Here is a 19,888-nt window from a genome sequence, read left to right as displayed (position 1 = left end):
CTACACCTCAAGACCAGTGTTTGTTCAGGCCTCTGCTTTTTCCACCTACTAACACTTCCAAATCATCTTTAAAGAAATTAGTCATGGCGAGCAACAGAAATTCTCACGAGAGATGACAAACTCCAGGTGACTAAGGGAAGCATTTCTAGGTGCAAATCCAAGAATGCACATTTATCAAGTAGCTACCAGTCATTTAGAATGCAGAAGGAGAAGGTTATCTACTACATCTGGTTAGCTCTTACCTTCCCCATTGGGGTGGTCCATCAGTGGCGCTGCCTTTTTGTGCTTGAGTAAAATACTGAGGATCTTATCTTGTCCTTCTTTGGCGGCTAGGTGCAGCACAGAGTTACCCGCGCGGTCCAGAAGGCTCAGGTCGGCCCCGGCCCTCAGCAAGTCGTCCACCACAGCTTCCTGCTTGGTGATCACCGCCAGGTGCAAGGGCGTCTGGGAAGTGGAGAAGCATCAGGAGATGCACGGGTCAGTGGCAAACACTTGACACCCCCCTGGGCTTGAACCTACAGGCTTGGTCACGGCCACGGCAATAGGTGGCGTCATGCCTCGAAGCCATTTCCCTTCGCCAGATTGATGCCTCACTCCCTGTTCCATGTCCTGTGCTAATGAAGAACATATGCCTGACTGCTACTGAGCCACGTGATAATTATTTTTATATTTACAATTCTTAATCACTTTCTTGTTTCTCATTACAGCCTGCTGACTGCTGATACGTTAATTCTTCTATTAATAAATTTTGTTTCCTTGAATTTCAAGCAGGACTCTATCTTCAGCTGATAATTCTGCATATTAACAAAACCAAAGCAAGGCTATAGTTTTACTGAAGAAGTCGAAATGAACTAACTACTCAATAGAAACCAATTCACAAAGGTGCTGTCGTTCTGTATTGATGGAGAAAATGAGTTTGCTGAAATAAAAAATATTTTTTCCGTGGTCTGGCTCCTTGATGACACCAATCCATAGAACTCGGGCACCCCCATTTTAGAACAGGTGTCAAAGGATTCTAAATGTCATAAGCAGGACATAAGTAAGAGGGCTCAGTAAGAGGGCTCCGATGAACAAGCAAGCTGAACTGCTGACACCTAAGAGGTGCACCCCTAGTCCATCTGTCACTCTGCCCGCAAAGCAGTGCCTCGGCGTATGCAAATGAGCTGTTTTGCAAACTGAGTGTTTTCAAAATGAGCAAGGCAAACACAATCGCGAAAGCATCTTTCAAAGAACTGAGGCCACTGGCAGAAGAGCGATATATTTTTATACAAATCAGTCTATTTCACAGGAGTCTGTGAAATCCATTCTGTCTAGTGACAATTTGCCTAAACTTTCTCTCGGTACGCGATTCCTGGCCACCGCAGCGGCCACAGGGTAAGCCACCGGGCTGGTGCAGGACGACCACAGCCCAGGGGCCGCGCAGTGCTCCTGCGGCTTCGGCTTGCTTCCACTGATAACTGCATACAGCACAAGCAAGACAGGCTTTTGGGCCAAATTTCCATTCTCTCTTATTTTTTTCATCTTTTATACCCCAGCTTGAAATAAAATGATGTCCTCAAAACTTTAGATACTGTAGCCAAAAGCCTTCTTGTCAAAAACGAAATATGTTAAAAAAAAAAGTGCATTTATTAAGATGAAATGCTATTTGGGGAGACGAAAAAGTCTGAGAGCGAGTGAGATTGTAAAAAAGAAGATCTGAAATGATAAAATATTATACCATTCAGAAATCGGTAATTATCTCTAGTTTTAATATGATTTTTTACATGTTATACAAATTCTGTTACTATGAGTAAGGGAAGCTTTTTTTTTTTTTTTTTTTTTAAACATCGTCCCACCAAAGGTTTTCTATGAGATTTCAGGCTTTAGACCTTTAACCCCAAGATTATATAATATAGTGTGGACAGTGTATGAGAGTACGGTAAAATACCTGTACATATTTCAAGTGTATATGTTTATGTAGCCCGTATCTGGAAAAATACTTACAAATGCAATAGTTATATTTGGAAGTAGGGTTGGGGGATTTGCATACTGCCAGGGAGGGCAACTTTTGATTTTCCAGTGTATTTCCTTATGTACAATTTAAAGAACTATGAACATATATTTATAAAAATTAAAAACAAAGAACAAAAAACCCAGATGCACAAAATCCCTCATTAATGTTATGTAGGAAGGTATGCAGATAAAACAATTCATATCAAACACACTGGAGGGGTGATCTAGGGTGGGGGGAGAAGAAAAGGAGAGGGCTTGGAAGGCAATAGATTTCAGAACTATTTTCAGAAGAATCCTAACTCTATGCACTGGGATTATTTTGAGTGTATCTCTAGAGAGTGGGTGGGGAGAGAGATGTGATCATGACAGATGGTCAGAGAAATGTACTAAGATTAGTGAATGGTATTTTGGGAGGTTGTCTAAGACAATTGCCAAATAATCCAAATAACTTGAGAACTGTATAATCTTTCCATCGAGAATAGTTAACAGAGACTCTTTACAGAGATAAATGAGTCCAAATTTTAGCCTTTTCTAGCTCTCAAATCGAAGTTGCCACTGGGTGCATGTTTGAGACCTAGGAGGCATTACCAGGGGATCCTGGAATCCTTGTCCATGAATGAGGGCGGTGCTAAGTTTGGGGAAAATGGACCTGTGTTCTCCCAAGAGTCCCCACATCAAAGGCAAGAAGTGTCAAAGGTGGTGGTTTCAGGATTTTTGTGTCTGGCCCACCAGAGAGAGTCTCTGTACATGTAACCAAATGATACTGTGAGGAGGTCAGCACGCAGTAAATCACGGCTGATCCTGCTGTGCGGTGTCCTTTGCAGGGCCTATTTATAAACAGAAAAACAAGTAATTCCTTGAATCTGACCTACGGGTGGTGAAGCGAAGCAGTCTTTGAAAGGAGGACCGAGAAGCGACAGCGTCCCGTTCGTTCCCGGTTTTATTTGTACGCTCGTGACGGCTGGGAGGAACGATCAGTCCTAAAGCCTGAGAGAATCAAGCTTTAAGGGCCAGATGACTCTCCAAATACCAGCACCCCCCGAGGTGGTATGAAAATTTGAAGACATTCTTTAAATGTCTACCTAAAATTAGACTTTGCCCTCATTACTTTACATTATGAGTCAGTGAAGAATCCCCAGCTCCGTTCTTCCGTTGACAGTAAGCAGTACCGCCAGGCCAGGGAAGGAGCCGAAAGCCTTCCATCAAGGGGGCAACTATTTCCCTTATCAGGAAACACCTATTCACACATAAAAATCTACTGAGAGCTACGTGTAAATATTTTCCTTCTTTTGCTTCGAGGAGATAAAAATGATTCACAGCACCCACTCTAACAACTGAGAACTGGAACAGGCACCTTTACTGTGCAATTAACTGCATGTGATTGTGGTCCGTATTTTTAGAGTGACAGGTTTGCTCAGCCCAGGCATGTGAGCACACCGTCCAAGGACGCCTGGGAAGTCACTTTGGGTGGAGGGAAGGGAAGGAGAAAACGGCAAAGCTGACAAGGCGCGAGGCCAGGAGACCGGCGCCTAAGCCGGGTAGGGCGGGGGGGGGGGGGGGGGGGGGGCGAAGGCGGCTGGGAGCGAGAGCGCCCCTCGGCCAGAGTGGCTGGGCCGGGTCTCAGGCTCCCAACACCAGCCTCCGGGCTTTGGTTCCGCCAAGCGGCAGTTCCAATCTCCTTCCCTCACCTGAAGTGTGCACGGGCCCAGCAGGCACCTCACCGGGTCCCAGCTACCTTCTCTCTGCCGTGTCTGAGGACCTCTGTGCCAGGGTTTCTAGAGTTGCTTTTGAACCCGCTGAATTCCTGTTCAGACCCAATCCGGGCAAAACTCTGGCGTTCCCTGTTCTCCTCGATTTGAGCTGTCTTTCTGTTTTCGAAAGACGCTTTCTCCCCAACCAACCGTGTTCGGATTTCAGCACCTTTTGTTTGATATACACGTAATCTAGGTGTTGTCAAACTGTGCTTCAGCCGACTTCAACATTCTTACACTTTACTGGCTTTCCAAACGTACTTCTTTCGATTGTATTCATCTTCACGGAAGTGACATATTTACCCTCGGTTCTCCTGTACTGCATATTGGAAAGTTGCTAAAAGTAGATCTAAAAGTTCTTATCACAAGAAAAAAAATTGGTAACTACAGGTGGCGAGGGATGACAAGTCACTTATTTTGGTGATCATTTTGTGATATATACAAATACCGAATTACTGTGTCCTTAAACTAACACAATATCATATGTCAATTATATTTCAATTTAAAAAAGAAAAAAGATGCTCAACATCACTCATCATCGGGGAAATGCAAATCAAAACCACGATGAGATACCACCTCACACCTGTCAGATATATTCGGCTAAAATCAAAACCACAAGAAACAAGTGTTGACGAGGATGTGGAGAAAAAGGAATCCTCTTGCACTGTTCGTGGAAATGCAAACTGGTATAGCCACTGTGGAAAACAGTGTGAGGGTTCCTCAAAAAATTAAAATTAGAACTACCCTACAACCCAGTAATCCCACTACTGTGTATCTACCCCCAAAATACAAAAACACGAATTCAAAGGGATACATGTACCCTTATATTTCTAGCAGCATTATGTGCAATAGCCAAACTATGGAAGCCCCCCAAGTGTCCATCCACAGATAAACGGACAAAGAAGAAGTCACACACACACACACACAGTGGAATAATATTCAACCATAAGAAAGAATGAAATCTCGCCATTACAACAACATGGATGGAGCTAGAGAGTATAATTCTAAGTGAAATAAGTCAGAGAAAGACAAACACCATATGATTTCACTCTTAGGTGGAATTTAAGAAACAAAACAAACAAGCAAAGGGAAAAAAAAGAGGGACAAACCAAGAAACAGACCCTTAACTACAGAGAACAAACTGGTGGCTACCAGGGGCGAGGTGGGTGAGTGGATGGGTGAGATAGGGGATGGGATTAAAGAGTACCCTTATTATAATGAAAAGAATAAATAAATTTGAAAAAGAAAAAAAAAGAAAATGGATCAACTCTTTGACAGATTTCTAAAGTTTAAACTTTGCCTTCCCCCAGCAGGATGCTGAATTTCACTGTGGAGTGATTTCTATTATACTCACAGGTTAAAGGATCCTAAATCATAAATAATATTCCCAAGTAATAGCCTTTTAGGATATAAGCCACAAAACAAAGCACTGTATTTTTGCTACTGTTAACATTCTTAGAGATAACACGGACACACACGCACACTCGCACATGCAGGCATGCACAAACTGGAGTTTTCTTCAGTTGGCGTCTCTGCTTACCTGGTAGAGATCATTTCTCATATTGATGATGTCATCAGAAATCAAACCAGACGTGACTTCCAGTAGATCCCTCACAAGCTGGGCATGAAGATGGATGATTGCTAAGTGTAAGACACTGGAACAGAACAGAGTGGCAAGGATCAACTAAAGTGTTAGTGAAAAAAAAGATTCCCAAGAAAGGAATTCAGACTTACAGACTGAACCTGGTTCTCATACTCCCCTTTATTTGGCCCCCAAGTGTCTTGACTCTCAAGTGTCTTGAATCTGAGGCGGGATTGTTCTATTGCCCAGTTAGGCAGCTACACCCATTTACCATGCCTGCCTGGCCTCTGGGGGCATTCTGGTTTGACCCCTTGAGGTGCAAAAGCACCTGGGCCTTGAGGCAGAGAGACCTAAGCTCAAATCCCGACTCTGCCTCTGCACGACACTTCTGGGCATTTTCTCCTCTAGCTTTCTCCTAGCTTCCGTTGACGTATAGATGATGTACGTAAATGTCCTCTCCTAGCCTTCCAGCCTCCTCCAAAATACAGTGTGGTGGCTTCTGAAAGATCTTCCTCGATCCCAAGAGGGGAGAATGGGGTCAGGCTTTGAACTATTGGGAAAACACTCTTGAGGTAAACTTCTGAAGGAACAACGTGATTTCATGTCCCCCTTGCAAATATTCCCTCTTTGCTCCTCTTCTCTGCCTGGACAGTGCCTACTCCATCCTCCATATTCCAGCTCAGACCCTACCTCCTCTCCAAACTTCCTGAGCAGAGCCCATGGTCTCCCCTCAAGTTTGCTGCTTGGTTACGCAACTGTGGTTTTCTAGCTCTCTTTCTCCCGCTCTCCGGCCTGTGATCTCAGGCCTGGTCCTCCCTGGGTCAGCCTTACAGCCCTGGCACGCAATTTAGGCACTAAAATAAGGGTGACAGAAGGAGCCTCAGGGCTTATGCTAATGAGGTCAAAAATATTGGCAGGTGCCGAGCATCAGTCCTAGAGACACGATTTTTTAATTGTTAAAAAAACTTACTACTGAAATTATTTTGAAATGACTCAACACTAACAACAATAAAAGCGGCTAGTATGGTTTTAGAGCTTCTATTTCCCAGGCCATGCTAAGTAGTTGACATATATGACCTTATTTATCATAACAAGAAGCCCTACGAGGCAGGTAACATTATCTTCATTTTTCAGATGATGAAACTGGGGCTCGCAGGTATAACAGAACCCAACCCACGTCACATAACTAGTTAGCGGTGAAGCTGGGAGCGCAGCCCGGGTCCATCTGGCTCCAAAGCGCCCTCTGCATCCCCTCAGCTGTCCTGCTGAAGGGGCACATGGACAGTGCTCTGGAGGGCTGCGGAGGAACCCCTCAGGGAAGGAGTACGCCACAGTACGGACGATCGCGATACAGAACATACTCCGAAGTATCGTACGGCAGCAGGACATCTGGGATTTGAGGCACAGGCTAGATTTTCTGCAGTGGAAACAGCTGAAGTGTCCTGTTCTCAGGCCTCTTTCTTAGCAAGAGCAAGTGCATTTTACGAGGGACTAACGTTGGCACAAGGGGGCCTAAAAAACGAACTTGTGACTTCATGACTTAAGAGAGCAAATGAATGATGTCGAGGTTTCACTACTGTCTCTTGAAATGTGAGGCTGGAAGAAGACTTCTAAAAAGGGCCCAAAGTCTGATGCAGACATGATGCACATATACCAAGAAAAAGGTCATATTTCAAAACTGCCTAAAAATTTCCATGCGCAGCTCAGCATTTCATCGCAGAAGTACATTCCCCCTCCCCCATAAATCCTCACACCCTCGTGGGAATTTCCCCAACACCAGAAGTTCTTTTCTTTTCTTTGTTGTATTTTCTGTGATGACTAATGGCTCCAGGATTCAGATTATTAGCTGAGCGTGACAAGTTCAACGAAAAGAAGAGCCCTGGGGTGTGAGGACCAAGAGCTTTCCCTTGTCTACACTCTCACGAGGGTTCCTCTTGGGTCTCCCCTCTCTGCCTTCCAGCTGCGGCAAACCCTGAGAGCCTGTGCCAGGAGTACGTTTGGGGTCCCAGGAGGGGACCCTAAGGATTCATGTTCCACTTGGGCAGGGAAGACCACCTCCTGGGTCCCTCCGTTTGTATCCTTACACATGCCCGCACCTTCCCCTCCATGCGCCCGTCGAATGCACGCGCCTTGGATCTTCTCCACAATCCTCCCTTCATAGACCGGCAGTCCCTCGCTAGCTTCCACGTGCTCCTCTTTCTTAAGCTCATCAATTCTGTAGGTCCGTAAAAATGTCACTTGAAACACTGTTGCTCTGTCTTGCTTAACTGGCTGCTTTCTCTTGTGGTTCTACGCTACTGAAAGCTAACTGGATTCTCTACCCCTGTAAAAACATTCTGCTGTTCACAGCATTACACAAAGGAGGCTGCACCGGTTCCTCTCGTACTGTATAACAAGGCCAGTGGTTATACCACATCCTTGGTTACGCTGCAAGGAAGGAGAACAAAGGTCTCTGTTTGAAACCCTGAGGTTGGCACTTTCCTAAAGCGTTTGATTCAGTTTTTAAACCGAGGTTTAAAAACGCAGCACTCAAGAACTCCTCTACAGAAAAGGATTTCTCAGGGTTGACACTATTTTAGGAAGGTTTTAGATAAGGCACTTGACTTGAATCTGAGGGCTGTTGTCTCCTGTTATTCTCACAGGCTTTTGAGATCATTTTAGAAGTCTCAATGAAAGGCCTGAGAGAACTGTTTTAGAAAGAAGCCAGGGGCTTTGCCAATATAAGCTCCATAGCTGCAGAAATGGACGCACGGTGATTGGAATGCTGGCCTCCCACACGGCGTGAGTTACAGCAGTCACAGGAGCCTCATTCAGTCGCAGACTGGGAGCCAGTACCAGAGGCAGGAGGCAAGGAACCAGTAACTGGGAAAGAATGACAGTCGCCTCTTGTTTGGTTGTTGTCGCTGTGCTGTCTTTATTGGGCTTTTTCTTGAGTACGTGACCATCACAAATGTGCAGCCGGTGAGCAAGCGCTTGAGGGATTTGGTTGGACCGACTTTTATTATTATGCCATTTCAGGAAATAAAGCAAAGGTTATTGATCCAATAAAGAAATATTTGTTTATTAAATTTTACTCTACATGTTATCCCAATACATAAAGCAAGGTTTTTGAAAAAGTACCGTTCCCCACACATCTTCATTTCTTGCCCAGCACGATGTACTCTTAGCTGAGGACTCGAGGTATGCGAGGGCCCAACAGGTGAGGCCACAGGACAGGAGGAGCAAATCATGGATTCCACCTTATTGACACATTATTGTCCACGAAAGCCTTCGAGTGACAGCACCCAATACCTTTAAACCACTCTTTTAATCTCCAGCCAGGAAGCAGACAGTGATTTTCTCTCTTCCGTACGTACAACAACTTTTGTTTGCAGAAGCCCTGACTTACCTGTCCCCATTCTCATCCTGCACTGCAGTGAGGTGGCGTTGGACAGCCAGCAGCATCTTCACATCCCCTGTCACCGCGTAGTCAAAAAGGGCGTTGGCATGCCGCTTGGCAAGCTGCATAGCCTTCTGGAGAAAGAGGTTATCTGCAAGGCAATGAGCACAGTCACGGCGGAGTCTCCCCCACTCGCCCTACAGGCATGGCAGGCGTGAGGGCAAAGCCATCAACGCAGGGTTCTGGTACCTCGACACACATCGTGGTAGCTGCAAACGCTCCTTTCAGTTCTTCTGCATTGTGTTCACTAGATAAAGCCCAACTGGACATTGGCTTACTAACAAATAGAGAGGCTGACCTGAAAAATCTGTCTGTGGTCTGTGAGGGGAAAGAAATTGGGAAATGTCTGTTTTCTTGGGGGGGGGGGACACTCGATCTCTAAATAATGTTGATTCGATTTACTATATTGTAAATAATCCATCTCTTGATGAAATAATCCTTCACTGGAGTCTTAAACAACTGTCCCGTTAAACACAGTGTCAAAAAACACAGACAGACAGACTCTCCATAGGCCATCGGTGTTCTTGTGAAGTTTGCTTCCTGAAGGTCAGGGGAAGGCAAATTGAGACCTGTAGGCCAAAACCATGGGTGGCCTGTTTTTATACGATCCCCCACCTAACCATGCTTTGTGCATTTTTAAAGTGGTGTTAAAAAAAAAAAAAAAAGAATATGTGATAGAGATCATAAGTGGCCAAAAAGTCGAAATATTTGCCTTCTTTCCTTTCCCTTTTCTCTAATGAGTACTGGTTCAAAATACACCCAGAAGTGCACCGGCCCTCTTAATCCCAATGTTCAAAGAGGGCATCGGGGTAAAAGGAAACAGCCTAGTTTCCATGCAAAGTTCTACTTCAGTATGACAGTCAAGCTACAGTCTTGAGAAGAGACTATTAAAGTTATGGCAACTTTTCTGTATTCCCTGTGATAGAAATGAATTAGATGATGATAGAAAGGAATTAGATGATCTCTCACGATACCCTAAAACTACATAGTTACGACTGGAGAACGCATATGTTAACTTCAGCACTTAATATTCAGAGACAACACGGGGAAAATGGAAATCTCAGTGTGAATAAAATGATCAGACACATGTTTTTCAAAAGGCACAAAGGACTCTGAAAAGCACATTGAACTACATATTGATGTATCATTTTTAGATTAACAGAAAACAAACGTGTCTTCTGGCAATAGTTTCCACCCTCGAACCAGCCGATCTCCTCACCAATCAAATCAACGTAATCACGTGTGTGCTCACTTACCGTGAAACCTAGAATTCTCTTCCTTTACTCCCACTGTGTACGTCAGAGTAATCTCATCATCCCCAGAGCTGGACTCCTTATCTCGTTCTGTGGGTTCAGTTACTTTCCCAGAGAGGTTCACTGCCTCTCTGTCCACACTCTTGCCACAACCTTCAGAATCATTTTTAGATAGGGTGTTTATGGTTCCTAAGATAAAAGCACAAATATCAGGTTTTTCTCAGTAAGATCTATTAAGTTATAATTTACTGTTTCAATTGTCAGATAAAGATGGGAGGCAAGTTTACTGCGAAGAGAAAAGAAAAACAGTAATTTAAAATTCCTTTTAAAATAGTCACATCATAAGTAACTTGTTTTGGAGCTATTTTAAATGCTCACTTCTAAAAGACACATTTTTACTGAGGTATAACTGACATATGACATTACATTAGTTTCAGGTGTACAGTATAATGATTCGATATTTGTATTAGATGTCAAATGATCACCACAATAATTCTAGTTAACATTAGCACACAGTCATAAAATTTTTTTCTTGTGATGAGGAACTTTAAAGGTCTTAAAAAAATTTTATTTACACTTCTAAAAACTTAAATTTCATTCTGTTTATTTGTAAAAGAGAAAAAGAAATACAACTCTTCTGTGAATTGCAGGGAAGTGGAATTTTTTTTTTTTTAACTGGGCTCCATGCCCAGTATGGGGCTTGAACTTACGGCCCTGAGATCAAGACCTGAGCTGAAATCAAGAGTCGGATGCTTAACCAACTGAGCCACCCAGGCGCCCCAGGGAAGTGGAATTTTTCAAGTTCAAATAAAAGCAGAGGAATTATTTTTTTTCCTGATGCTAATGAACGAAGCAAGTTGTTAAGATGTGATATCAAGTCACATTCTTTAGTGTGGGAGCTACTTGGGGCGCCATTTCTGTGCTCTTTCAGGTCTGACCATGCCATCTGACAGGTGCTCTGAGAACACCTAGGTTTTATGAGCACAACTGGCTCAAACCCTGGTTCTGCTGATAACAGATATGTGCCTTCAGTGAGGGAATGAACACTTCTGAACCTGGGCGTCCTCTGTCTGTAAAATGGAGACACTACTATTTTCCTAACAATCACGAAGATTACAGTTAAAATATGTAGCAGCCCCTGACATAAACCAGGCATTCCATACATGGGAAGGCTTCACTGTATTATTTCTTCAGTGGGTATTCTAGAATGGACGTGCAATACAAACTGTGAACCCAGGGTGTGACAACTGCAAATTAGGGGATGCATTTGAAGGGAAAGGCCATCCCTATAAAATTCAAAATGTCTGCAAAAGTATAGTATCTCAGGAAAAAAAAAAAGAGAAAGAAAAGGTAGGTTTGGTGACTTTTTTATGTTTGAATAGTCGAGTCTCTGTATATGTCCCTTTTTAATGTTCTTTTCTTCCCCTGGTCATGCCACTTACAAAGTCAATATGTCAGTATAAACCCAGCACAGGGAAAAATATTTTTTTTTGGAAAAGTACCTTTTTAGTTTATTTGCATTTATCAATTTTTTTTCAAGATGACAATGTTGTGATAGGTAATGATAAGAAACTTTTTGACATTAATTTTTTTTATTCTTTTCTCACTATTAAAAAAACCTATATTACTTACCATGTTTCATCCCGGCATTAGATTTAGTGGTTCCAGGATGGAAAGTAATTCCACCATATGTAGGAAATCCGTAGTGAGGGAAGCCATACCCTGAAATGGCAAGCAAAACAAGTGAAACCTCATGATTTTTTTTCTTTACAAAGACTCAGCAAACTTGGTGTCCTTCCCTAATGTGAGCATAGGCTTTGGTGTGGGAGGGCAGTGTGCCCGACATGGTGCTTCCATTGAGAGTTAGCAAGACACATTGTTGGGAATCATGGGATGATCGGAATTCCACTCTGATCAAGTTTACATTTTGGCAACGCAGGCAATGCCCAGGCTTGGGGCAGCATGGAGGAGCTCATGCTGGAGAAAGGCACCCACTCCTGTGTGGAGAGGAGAGGCCAATGGTGAGTGGTCACCAACCAAACTCCGACTTGCTGACACGGAGGACCTTGAAATAACCTCTGGCGGGAAAAACTGAACCCAACAAAACACAGAAAAAATCCTGACTCCTCAAAGGAAACATGACCACACTGTTCATTCTCAGGCATTTTTGTGGAAGCATAAACTCGTATGTAGAACTCTTTGGGGGAAGCAGCTGGTATTAGATGTCATAGTCTCTGACACTGTAATTTTACTTCAAAGAATCTAACTTACAAAAACAATCTGGAATAAAAGAAAAGCAATGTGGACAAAGGAATTCAGTAAAAAACAATAAAAAACAAGAAACACATTCAAGTAAGTAATACTATGGTGTATTTACTTGATGAAATACTACGAGTCATTAAACTGATGCTTAAAACATTATACTTACATAAAATTTATATTGCCACGGGGGAAATGCTTATGTTACTTAACCCATTAGGGAAAAGCAGCATATATGACTCCATATATACAATCATGATGTGTTGATAACAAATAATACAGGTAAATAGATTAAATACTGTGGATTATAAGGACTGCAGCTGTACTCATGAAAATGCAAAAAATACACAGTATAACGTTTGCACAGAAAAAAAAATTTGAACTTAAACTTCAATGGCAGGATTTTATGTATCTTAAGATTTTCTACAGTGTAGTATACATAATATGAAAACTTTCCAGTGTTTCCAAAGAAAACCAAGACAGTATGGAAGGGAGGGATGGGAGGGAAGGAAGAAAAGGAGAGAGGGAGGGAGGAAGGAAGAAAGAAAGAAAGGAAATATACTAAAACGTTAATAGACACATTCTTCAGATAACTGGCCTTGGGTGACTTTTTTCTTCTTACCGTTTTTGGTGTTACCTAAATATTGCAAAATGAACATATATTTCTTTGAAAAATTAAATTTGTTGGGAAATTTTAATTAATTTAATATGTCGCAGTCAATAATGTCACAGCCATTTGACCCACAGATAATCTGGGAAATCTAGGAAAGGAAAATTCAACCCACTCCCATGTGAAAAGCTTTAGAAAGAGTAGACTTAGCGCGTACCTGGCCCCGTACCTCCAGCACCCCCTCCTCCACCGCCACTGCCAAACATGCCTCCGCCTCCAGCTCCAGCTCCGCTCCCGCCGCCGAAACTATCTGAGAAATTAGGCATGAGCTTCTGCCGTTTCCTCTGCACTTCCTCTTTATCTGTATTTAAGGGAAGAGAAACCAGAGGAGAAAAGACTGATTCAATTCCACTACTAGCCACAGAAAGAATATTGATTCTGATGGTATTTTTAAACATCTTAAAGGGAAACAGAAATCACCCAAGGAGGAAGAGACGCCAAATTTCAAGAAGCATTATATTTATTCCAATGGATCCGAAGACTGAGAACCAGCCTGAGAGAGACCACAGAGCAGTACACGCCCAAATCCCCTCTACAACAGTTTTTTAAGTCCTCAGCATCATTCAAATTAGTGGAAGACTTGATTTTGCATCGGAGGTTAAGAGACTGAAAACACAGAATGAGAAAACCAATATCGAGCATTTTCATTTGGTCATTCACAAACAACGATTACTAACCAACTACCATTTATAATGCCTCTACTACGAGCTAAGTGCTAGGGAGAAAGAGAAGTATGAATAATGCCTTTGCTGTCAAGAACCCTCCACTATAATTTTAAGGTTGCGGGGGGTGGGGTGGAGACCTGGAGAGAGAGCATCCTATTGCTATATACGTTAAACTTACGGTGCACACCAGTGTTCCAGGAGTTCAAGGAGGCACTTCTAGGAAGTTCCTGTTCCAGAAAATTCAGGAAAGGCTTCCCAGAATCAACTTTATATTAAGAGGCTGTTCAGGAGATGGGATACAGAGGGAAAGTGAATGAAGGAAAGAATTTACGCTGTGTGCTTCTGAGAGCGGCAGTGGTTCAGTTTAGCTGACGTGAACGCTGAGCATGAGAAATTCTTGAGAAATGAGGCTGATCGGGACCACCCTGTAGAGCTTCTGGATTGTGAACCTAAAGGGGTTTTCCAGCAGGAGAGTCACTGCATGTTTCTGAACTGGGGGATGATGTGCACGGGGCGGCATAAAATACCTGTGTCACTGGTGCGTAGGACGAAATGAAGAGTCAAAGTGAGAGGCAGAGACAGTGCAGACAGAAGGAGATGGGGGCTGCTCCTTAGTGGGCACCATGATAATGCAAGTGGGCGAATCCCAGAAATACAATGAAAGAAGGATCGGTAGTCAGTGGTGACTGATGAGAAAGGGGAGGCTGACAGTCTAAGAGCACAACTTGACTACAATACAGTGATGCCCGCTGAGATTGTTGACTCTCCAGGTCCAGACACTAGTTAGACCGTCTTCCCTCATCCCCTGTGTAGTTGTTTTTCTTTTGCTTTTCACTCTCTGTTGTTCTCACCAGCCCCACTGCCTTTGTGGTCCATATTGTGTCCTTGTTTCTTCTTTCTGTTTCTGTTTCTTTCTCTTCTCTGGCCTTCCAACCATATATATTTTTTCTCCCTTCTTTCTTTTAGGCTAAAAAGGTGATGGAAGGTTTTTGTTTAAGTAAACAGCCAGTGTGGTATTCTTTTTTTCAATCAGCAGCCTGACACTCAACAACTGTCCTATTTCTGATTCCTCAATGTCAGTTTTGGTCGGTGTTCATGTTCAGAAAGTGCTCCGCTTATTTCTAATTCTGTGGTTTTCCAGGCATCTCAGGGCTTGAAAGAATGCTCTTACTGATTACCTCACGGTCACCTCAGTGCAGCTGGAAGACTAAAGCGTGGAATAGGATACAGCAAAGTACCCTTAAAAATAATCATTTAAGGGGCGCCAGGGTGGCACAGCGGTTAAGCGTCTGCCCTCGGCTCAGGGCGTGATCCCGGCGTTATGGGATCGAGCCCCACATCAGGCTCCTCCGCTGGGAGCCTGCTTCTTCCTCTCCCACTCCCCCTGCCTGTGTTCCCTCTCTCGCTGGCTGTCTCTATCTCTGTCGGATAAATAAATAAAATCTTTTAAAAAAAATAATCATTTAAAAACTGATCATATCCAGACTTCTTAGGAAGAAGAAAGCCAATGTGGGTCAACTTGAAAAGAATGGTTGGTCTCAAAGTGGAAAAACTTTACAAATGTCCTTATCAAAGGTTTTGGACAGATTTATAAAATTTTTCTGTCAGTTGTACTATAACCAAGTAATAGTCATACTTATTACTCATCCTATATACTGTTGATGTCACATAGAAGTTTGTTCATTAGAAACATGAAACACAAGAGGAAAGCAGACCACTCATTCATCTTCAGGGAAAAATGTTATCTATTGACATGCTTTCTATCAAAGAGATCATTTGGTATTTGCTCTGTACTTCTTTTGTCTTAGAAAACAGAGATGTTCAATGGTTATATTTCACTGTAAAATGGGAATTTCTGAGTCAATTTAAAAAATATTAACTATTCTATATCCATTAAGATTTCAATAACAAGAAACTGATAAGTAAAATTTCATTATGACAGGTTTTTAAATAAAAGAACCTGCAGTCTAAATTTCCCCAGAAACGAACATGGAGATTTTTCCATTGTGCTCATTTATCTTTGTGGTCTGCCTTTGACAGCAGCACCACTGATTATACTATGAAACATCAACCTGTTCTAGAAGGGACCTGCGTGGTCACTCACTACCAGCCCTCTTTCTACAGAGGAGGAAACAGAAGCTAGGATGATTAAGGGACTTGTCAGAGGTCAGGGCAGAGTGAGGGTCAGTTCCAAAGTCTAGTGAGCTTTCCATTATGTTAGGCTGCCATTTTTGGGGAAACACTCCAAAATATCGCTGCTTCCTTTTTTTCCCCCAAGATTTTATTCATTTACTTGAGACAGAGAGAGAGTGAGCAGGAGGGGGAGGGAGAGAGAATCAGAAGCAGACTCCGTGGTGAGCGCAGTGCACCCCCACGCAGGGCTGGATCCCATGACCTCAAGATCATGACCTGAGCCGAAATGAAGAGTCAGACGTTTAACCCACTGAGCCCCCAAGGTGCCCTTTGTTTCTTCTAATAATCGATGATTATGATAATAGTTTAGTTCACAAATGTAAACTTTTAGTCTCTACCCTTTTTTGCTGTCTGTATGCCTTAAAAGTACCTCATTCTCATTTTTCGGGTTCTAGTGTTTAAGTAAAGATGTCTGCATTCCTTTCATAATTTAAAGATTATGATTCAGTCTGTTCTGAACCTCTCTCTTTTCAGACTGAAAAATCACATGGTCTTTTTTTTTTTGCTTTCATACAGCAGTTCCTCAACTATCTTCTTCCATTTTCAATCATCCCTCTGTTATTAACTGTCTTCCCTGACCCTAACCATCTCCATGAGGTTTTTATGAGGTACAATGTCAATAACCGTACAGGCTGCAGAATTCTGGGCTGGATGATTCTATGCAATGAAAGGAATATGTGCTACGTTTCTTTGTCTGATGTACTTTTTGATGGCACCCAACAAATTACTAGCCTTTTGGATGAGGATGGCAACTTGGTTAGTCAATCAATAAGTCAGCTTTCATATTTAGAAGAGCCAGGATGTGGAAGCAGCCCAAGTGTCCATCGGTTGATGACTGGATAAAGAAGGTGCACGGTGTGTGTGTATGTACATTATATAATGTATATAGCATTAACTTATAATGCATATAGCATATATAATATATATGTGTACGTGTGTGTTTATATATCATATATAATATGGAATATTACTCAGCCATAAAAGAGAATGAAATCTTGCCATCGGCAATGACATGGATGGAGCTAGAGAGTATTATGCAAAGTGAAACAAGTCAGTCAGAGAAAGAGATCATACAATTTCACTCATGTGGAATTTAAGAAACAGAACAAACAAGCAAAGAGAAAAAAAAGAGAGAAAGAGATAAATCAAGAAATAGACCCTTAACTATAGAGAACAAATTGATAGGTTACCAGAGGGAGGTGGGGGGGATGGGTGAAACAGGTGATGAGGATTAAGGAAGGCACTTGCTGTCATGAGCACTGGGCGGTGTACGCATGGACACGTTGAATCACTATACTGTACGCCGGAAACTAACGTAACACTGTATGTTAACTAACTGCAACTAAAATAAAAACATAAAAAAAATAAGTCAGCTTTCAGATATATCTCAGCACCTACTATATGACATATACTAAGGGGGCCTGGCTGGTTCAGTCAGTAGAGCATGCAACTCTTGAACTCAGGGTCATGAATTCAAGCCCCACGTGGGGGCTTGAATGAAATATATGACGTATACTGTTCTAGATATTGGAAATGTAGCAATGAACATGAAAGACCAAATCAATGACCTGAAGAATATTTTTCCTATTGGAGATGGAAGAAGACAACAGACATAAATTAATAGATAAGACATAATTAATAGATAATTGATAAAAATAACAATAAAAATTAGGCAACGACACAAGGAATGGCTGCAGGGGCTGGGGCAATGGAAGGTGTGTTCAGTGACTTCTGAGAAATGTACAATGATTCCCAGGTTGTATAGTTTGGATTCATTTTCACACACTTACTCTTATATTAATGGCCTGCTACTTTTCGGACCAGTCATATGTCTGGTGTGATGACTGCTCCTTGCGATTGTTTCATCTTGGGATTTTGTAATCAAGAAGGTAATTTGTTACCTTCAATAAAATAGTTCTAATCTCACATGACTTAATCACAATGTATGTTGGCCATTCTTTCTGTGGAGCTCAACCTCTCTTATTTTTCCAGATGGTTCTTCTTATTTGTTTGTAGTACATGGAGCTTTCAGTCAATGAGAGTCTGGAAGTACTTGAAGCATCCAGGTGGGGATTTTGAACTTTTAGGAGACCCTATTCTCTAACCCCAGAATCTGATAAATCCTATTATGAATGAATGAATGAACATGCCGCTGCTGAATCTTACTCCTGATGAATAGATACCACTGGAAAAGGTAGACAGGTGGCCTAGAAACTAAGTTCAGCTTTGAATGTTTCTAGGCACATACATGTATAGGTAATCTGGGCATCCTTTTTAAACATAATTCTCTGTGTTGAAAAGAACTGACATTATGTGAAGGCATATTTTAGGAGAAGAAATCTATTTTTTCCCTCAGAAAGTCCCCCCAAATTAGCCATATTTCTCTCCTGTGTCTATTAAAGAAGAGTGTTTAGTCCAAAGCAGTGATTTTCATCTTTCTGCAGACTGAAGCATTTGGAAGACCTCAGGCTCTCGCTGTGTGGAGAAATAAGGGAAAAGGGGCTTCTAGGGAAGGCCGAGTGGGTCGGCTCCCCACTTCTACTTTAACCAGAGCCCGTCAGGTGTACCTACTGGGATTTTGCATGAAATTTTAGGTGGAGGGGAAAAAAGGCTCTTCTGTTGGCAATGTTTTCATACCACAGTAACAGAATGCACTACAAATTGGACCCATTGGTAGACTGGTCACAACCTCTGAAAAGAAATAAGAATGCATGGAATCATCTTCTAAATGCTCCTGCCACAACATGAATTCTAGGAAAAGAAGCCCCCTTCAAGAATCCCGCATCACATGTTGCTATCACAGGATCCAACACCCATGTGCATCATCACTATGGCACCTTTGTGGCTTCAGATGGTCAGGACGTGCCCCGTGACGATCATTTCATTAACCTCCCCCTATGGTCTCACTTCCCTCTAACCCAGGGGTTTCTGATTTTGTTTGTGCCATGACCCTGTTTTCAGTCTTGTGAAGTCTATGGCTCTCTTCTTAGAATCATTGTTATCAATACATAAAATACAAAATAGGCTTATAAAAAAAAACTAATTATGTTAAAGTCCATTCTATCCTTGGACCCTTTGGGGGACAGTGGACTCTAGGTTAAGAAATACCTTTTAACAATTACCCCACTGAGGGGCCTATCATGCTCATTCTGAGAGGATTCTCAATGCTGAATTTCCCACCCTGCCCTCTGGAGTTCCAGTCCTGCCTTTTGATCAGCTTATTAGAAATTTGCCAGAGGTAACTAAAATACGACATGTTTTAAACTAAGCTCCCTCTTTGCCCACTCAAAGCTACTTTTGCTTCCTTGATTCTTTCACCAACTCAACCATGTAACAGCCTTCCTAGGCTGGGATTCCTAGAACCATCTAGGACTCCTGAATTTTCCTTCACCTCCTACCCCAACCGGCATCTGGGTCTTCTCGACATCACCTTCTTCTTTCCTTCTTCGCACTATTTTTATGAACCTCACCTTTTCTCACTTGGACTCTTGCACTACTCTTTGGACTCCTTGTCTGCTGCTCAGATAGTCTCCTCAGTGTTCACATAAGGAAGTAGAGCCATCATTCCACATCCAAACAGGCCTGGTCAATCCCCTCTCCAGAATCGATCAGAATTCTTCAGCTGCCAATCACAGCACTTCTGAGCCTGGCCCTGGCCTTCCTTAACTGCCTTGGTCTTCAGTGGTCCACCTTGGTGCTCAGAAGGCTCACTTCTTTCTGAACAAACACTAATCGTTCAGCTCCTCAAGTGTCTTAAGCTTAGGAAACCCTTTCCTTCCCTGTTTCTCACCCAACTACTGAAATACAACCCCAGGCTGAAGAACCTTGAAGATGCTCACTTCTTGGTGGCTTCTTTCAAATCAAGGGTTCTTGGCATTCTCGTATGTGTTTATGGATCCTTCCCTTTGGGAGCTTATCGAGATCATAATTCGCATTATAAGTATGTAAGGAGACTATTCTCTCCCCTTCTTGGGGTGTCTTTTGTGAGGAAAAGAATGGTGCTTTATTCATTTTTATGGTTCCGCATTGCATGGTGGCTGGGTCTCCCATTCTGTTGCTGGAGGCCAGTTGATGGAGCGACTAA

General features: G+C 42.5%; 1 protein-coding gene across 8 annotated transcripts in view; it reads right to left on the bottom strand.

Moving 5' to 3' along the window:
* Positions 1–19,888, bottom strand: part of NFKB1 (nuclear factor kappa B subunit 1) — a 111,122-nt gene that overhangs the window by 9,182 nt on the left and 82,052 nt on the right. For all 8 annotated transcript variants that reach the window (XM_057309517.1, XM_057309518.1, XM_026509645.4 and 5 more), the window contains 6 exons: positions 13,104–13,247; positions 11,650–11,739; positions 10,021–10,206; positions 8,714–8,855; positions 5,284–5,398; positions 243–444 (listed from right to left, as the gene is read on the bottom strand). In XM_057309517.1, coding sequence (XP_057165500.1) covers positions 243–444; positions 5,284–5,398; positions 8,714–8,855; positions 10,021–10,206; positions 11,650–11,739; positions 13,104–13,247 — 879 coding nt within the window. The remainder of the gene's footprint in view (positions 1–242; positions 445–5,283; positions 5,399–8,713; positions 8,856–10,020; positions 10,207–11,649; positions 11,740–13,103; positions 13,248–19,888) is intronic.

The sequence above is a fragment of the Ursus arctos genome, unplaced genomic scaffold, assembly GCF_023065955.2.
Source record: "Ursus arctos isolate Adak ecotype North America unplaced genomic scaffold, UrsArc2.0 scaffold_9, whole genome shotgun sequence".
NCBI classification, from domain to species: domain Eukaryota; kingdom Metazoa; phylum Chordata; class Mammalia; order Carnivora; family Ursidae; genus Ursus; species Ursus arctos.
Note: the sequence above shows the minus strand (reverse complement) of the source record. Positions and strands in the feature narration are given on the sequence as shown.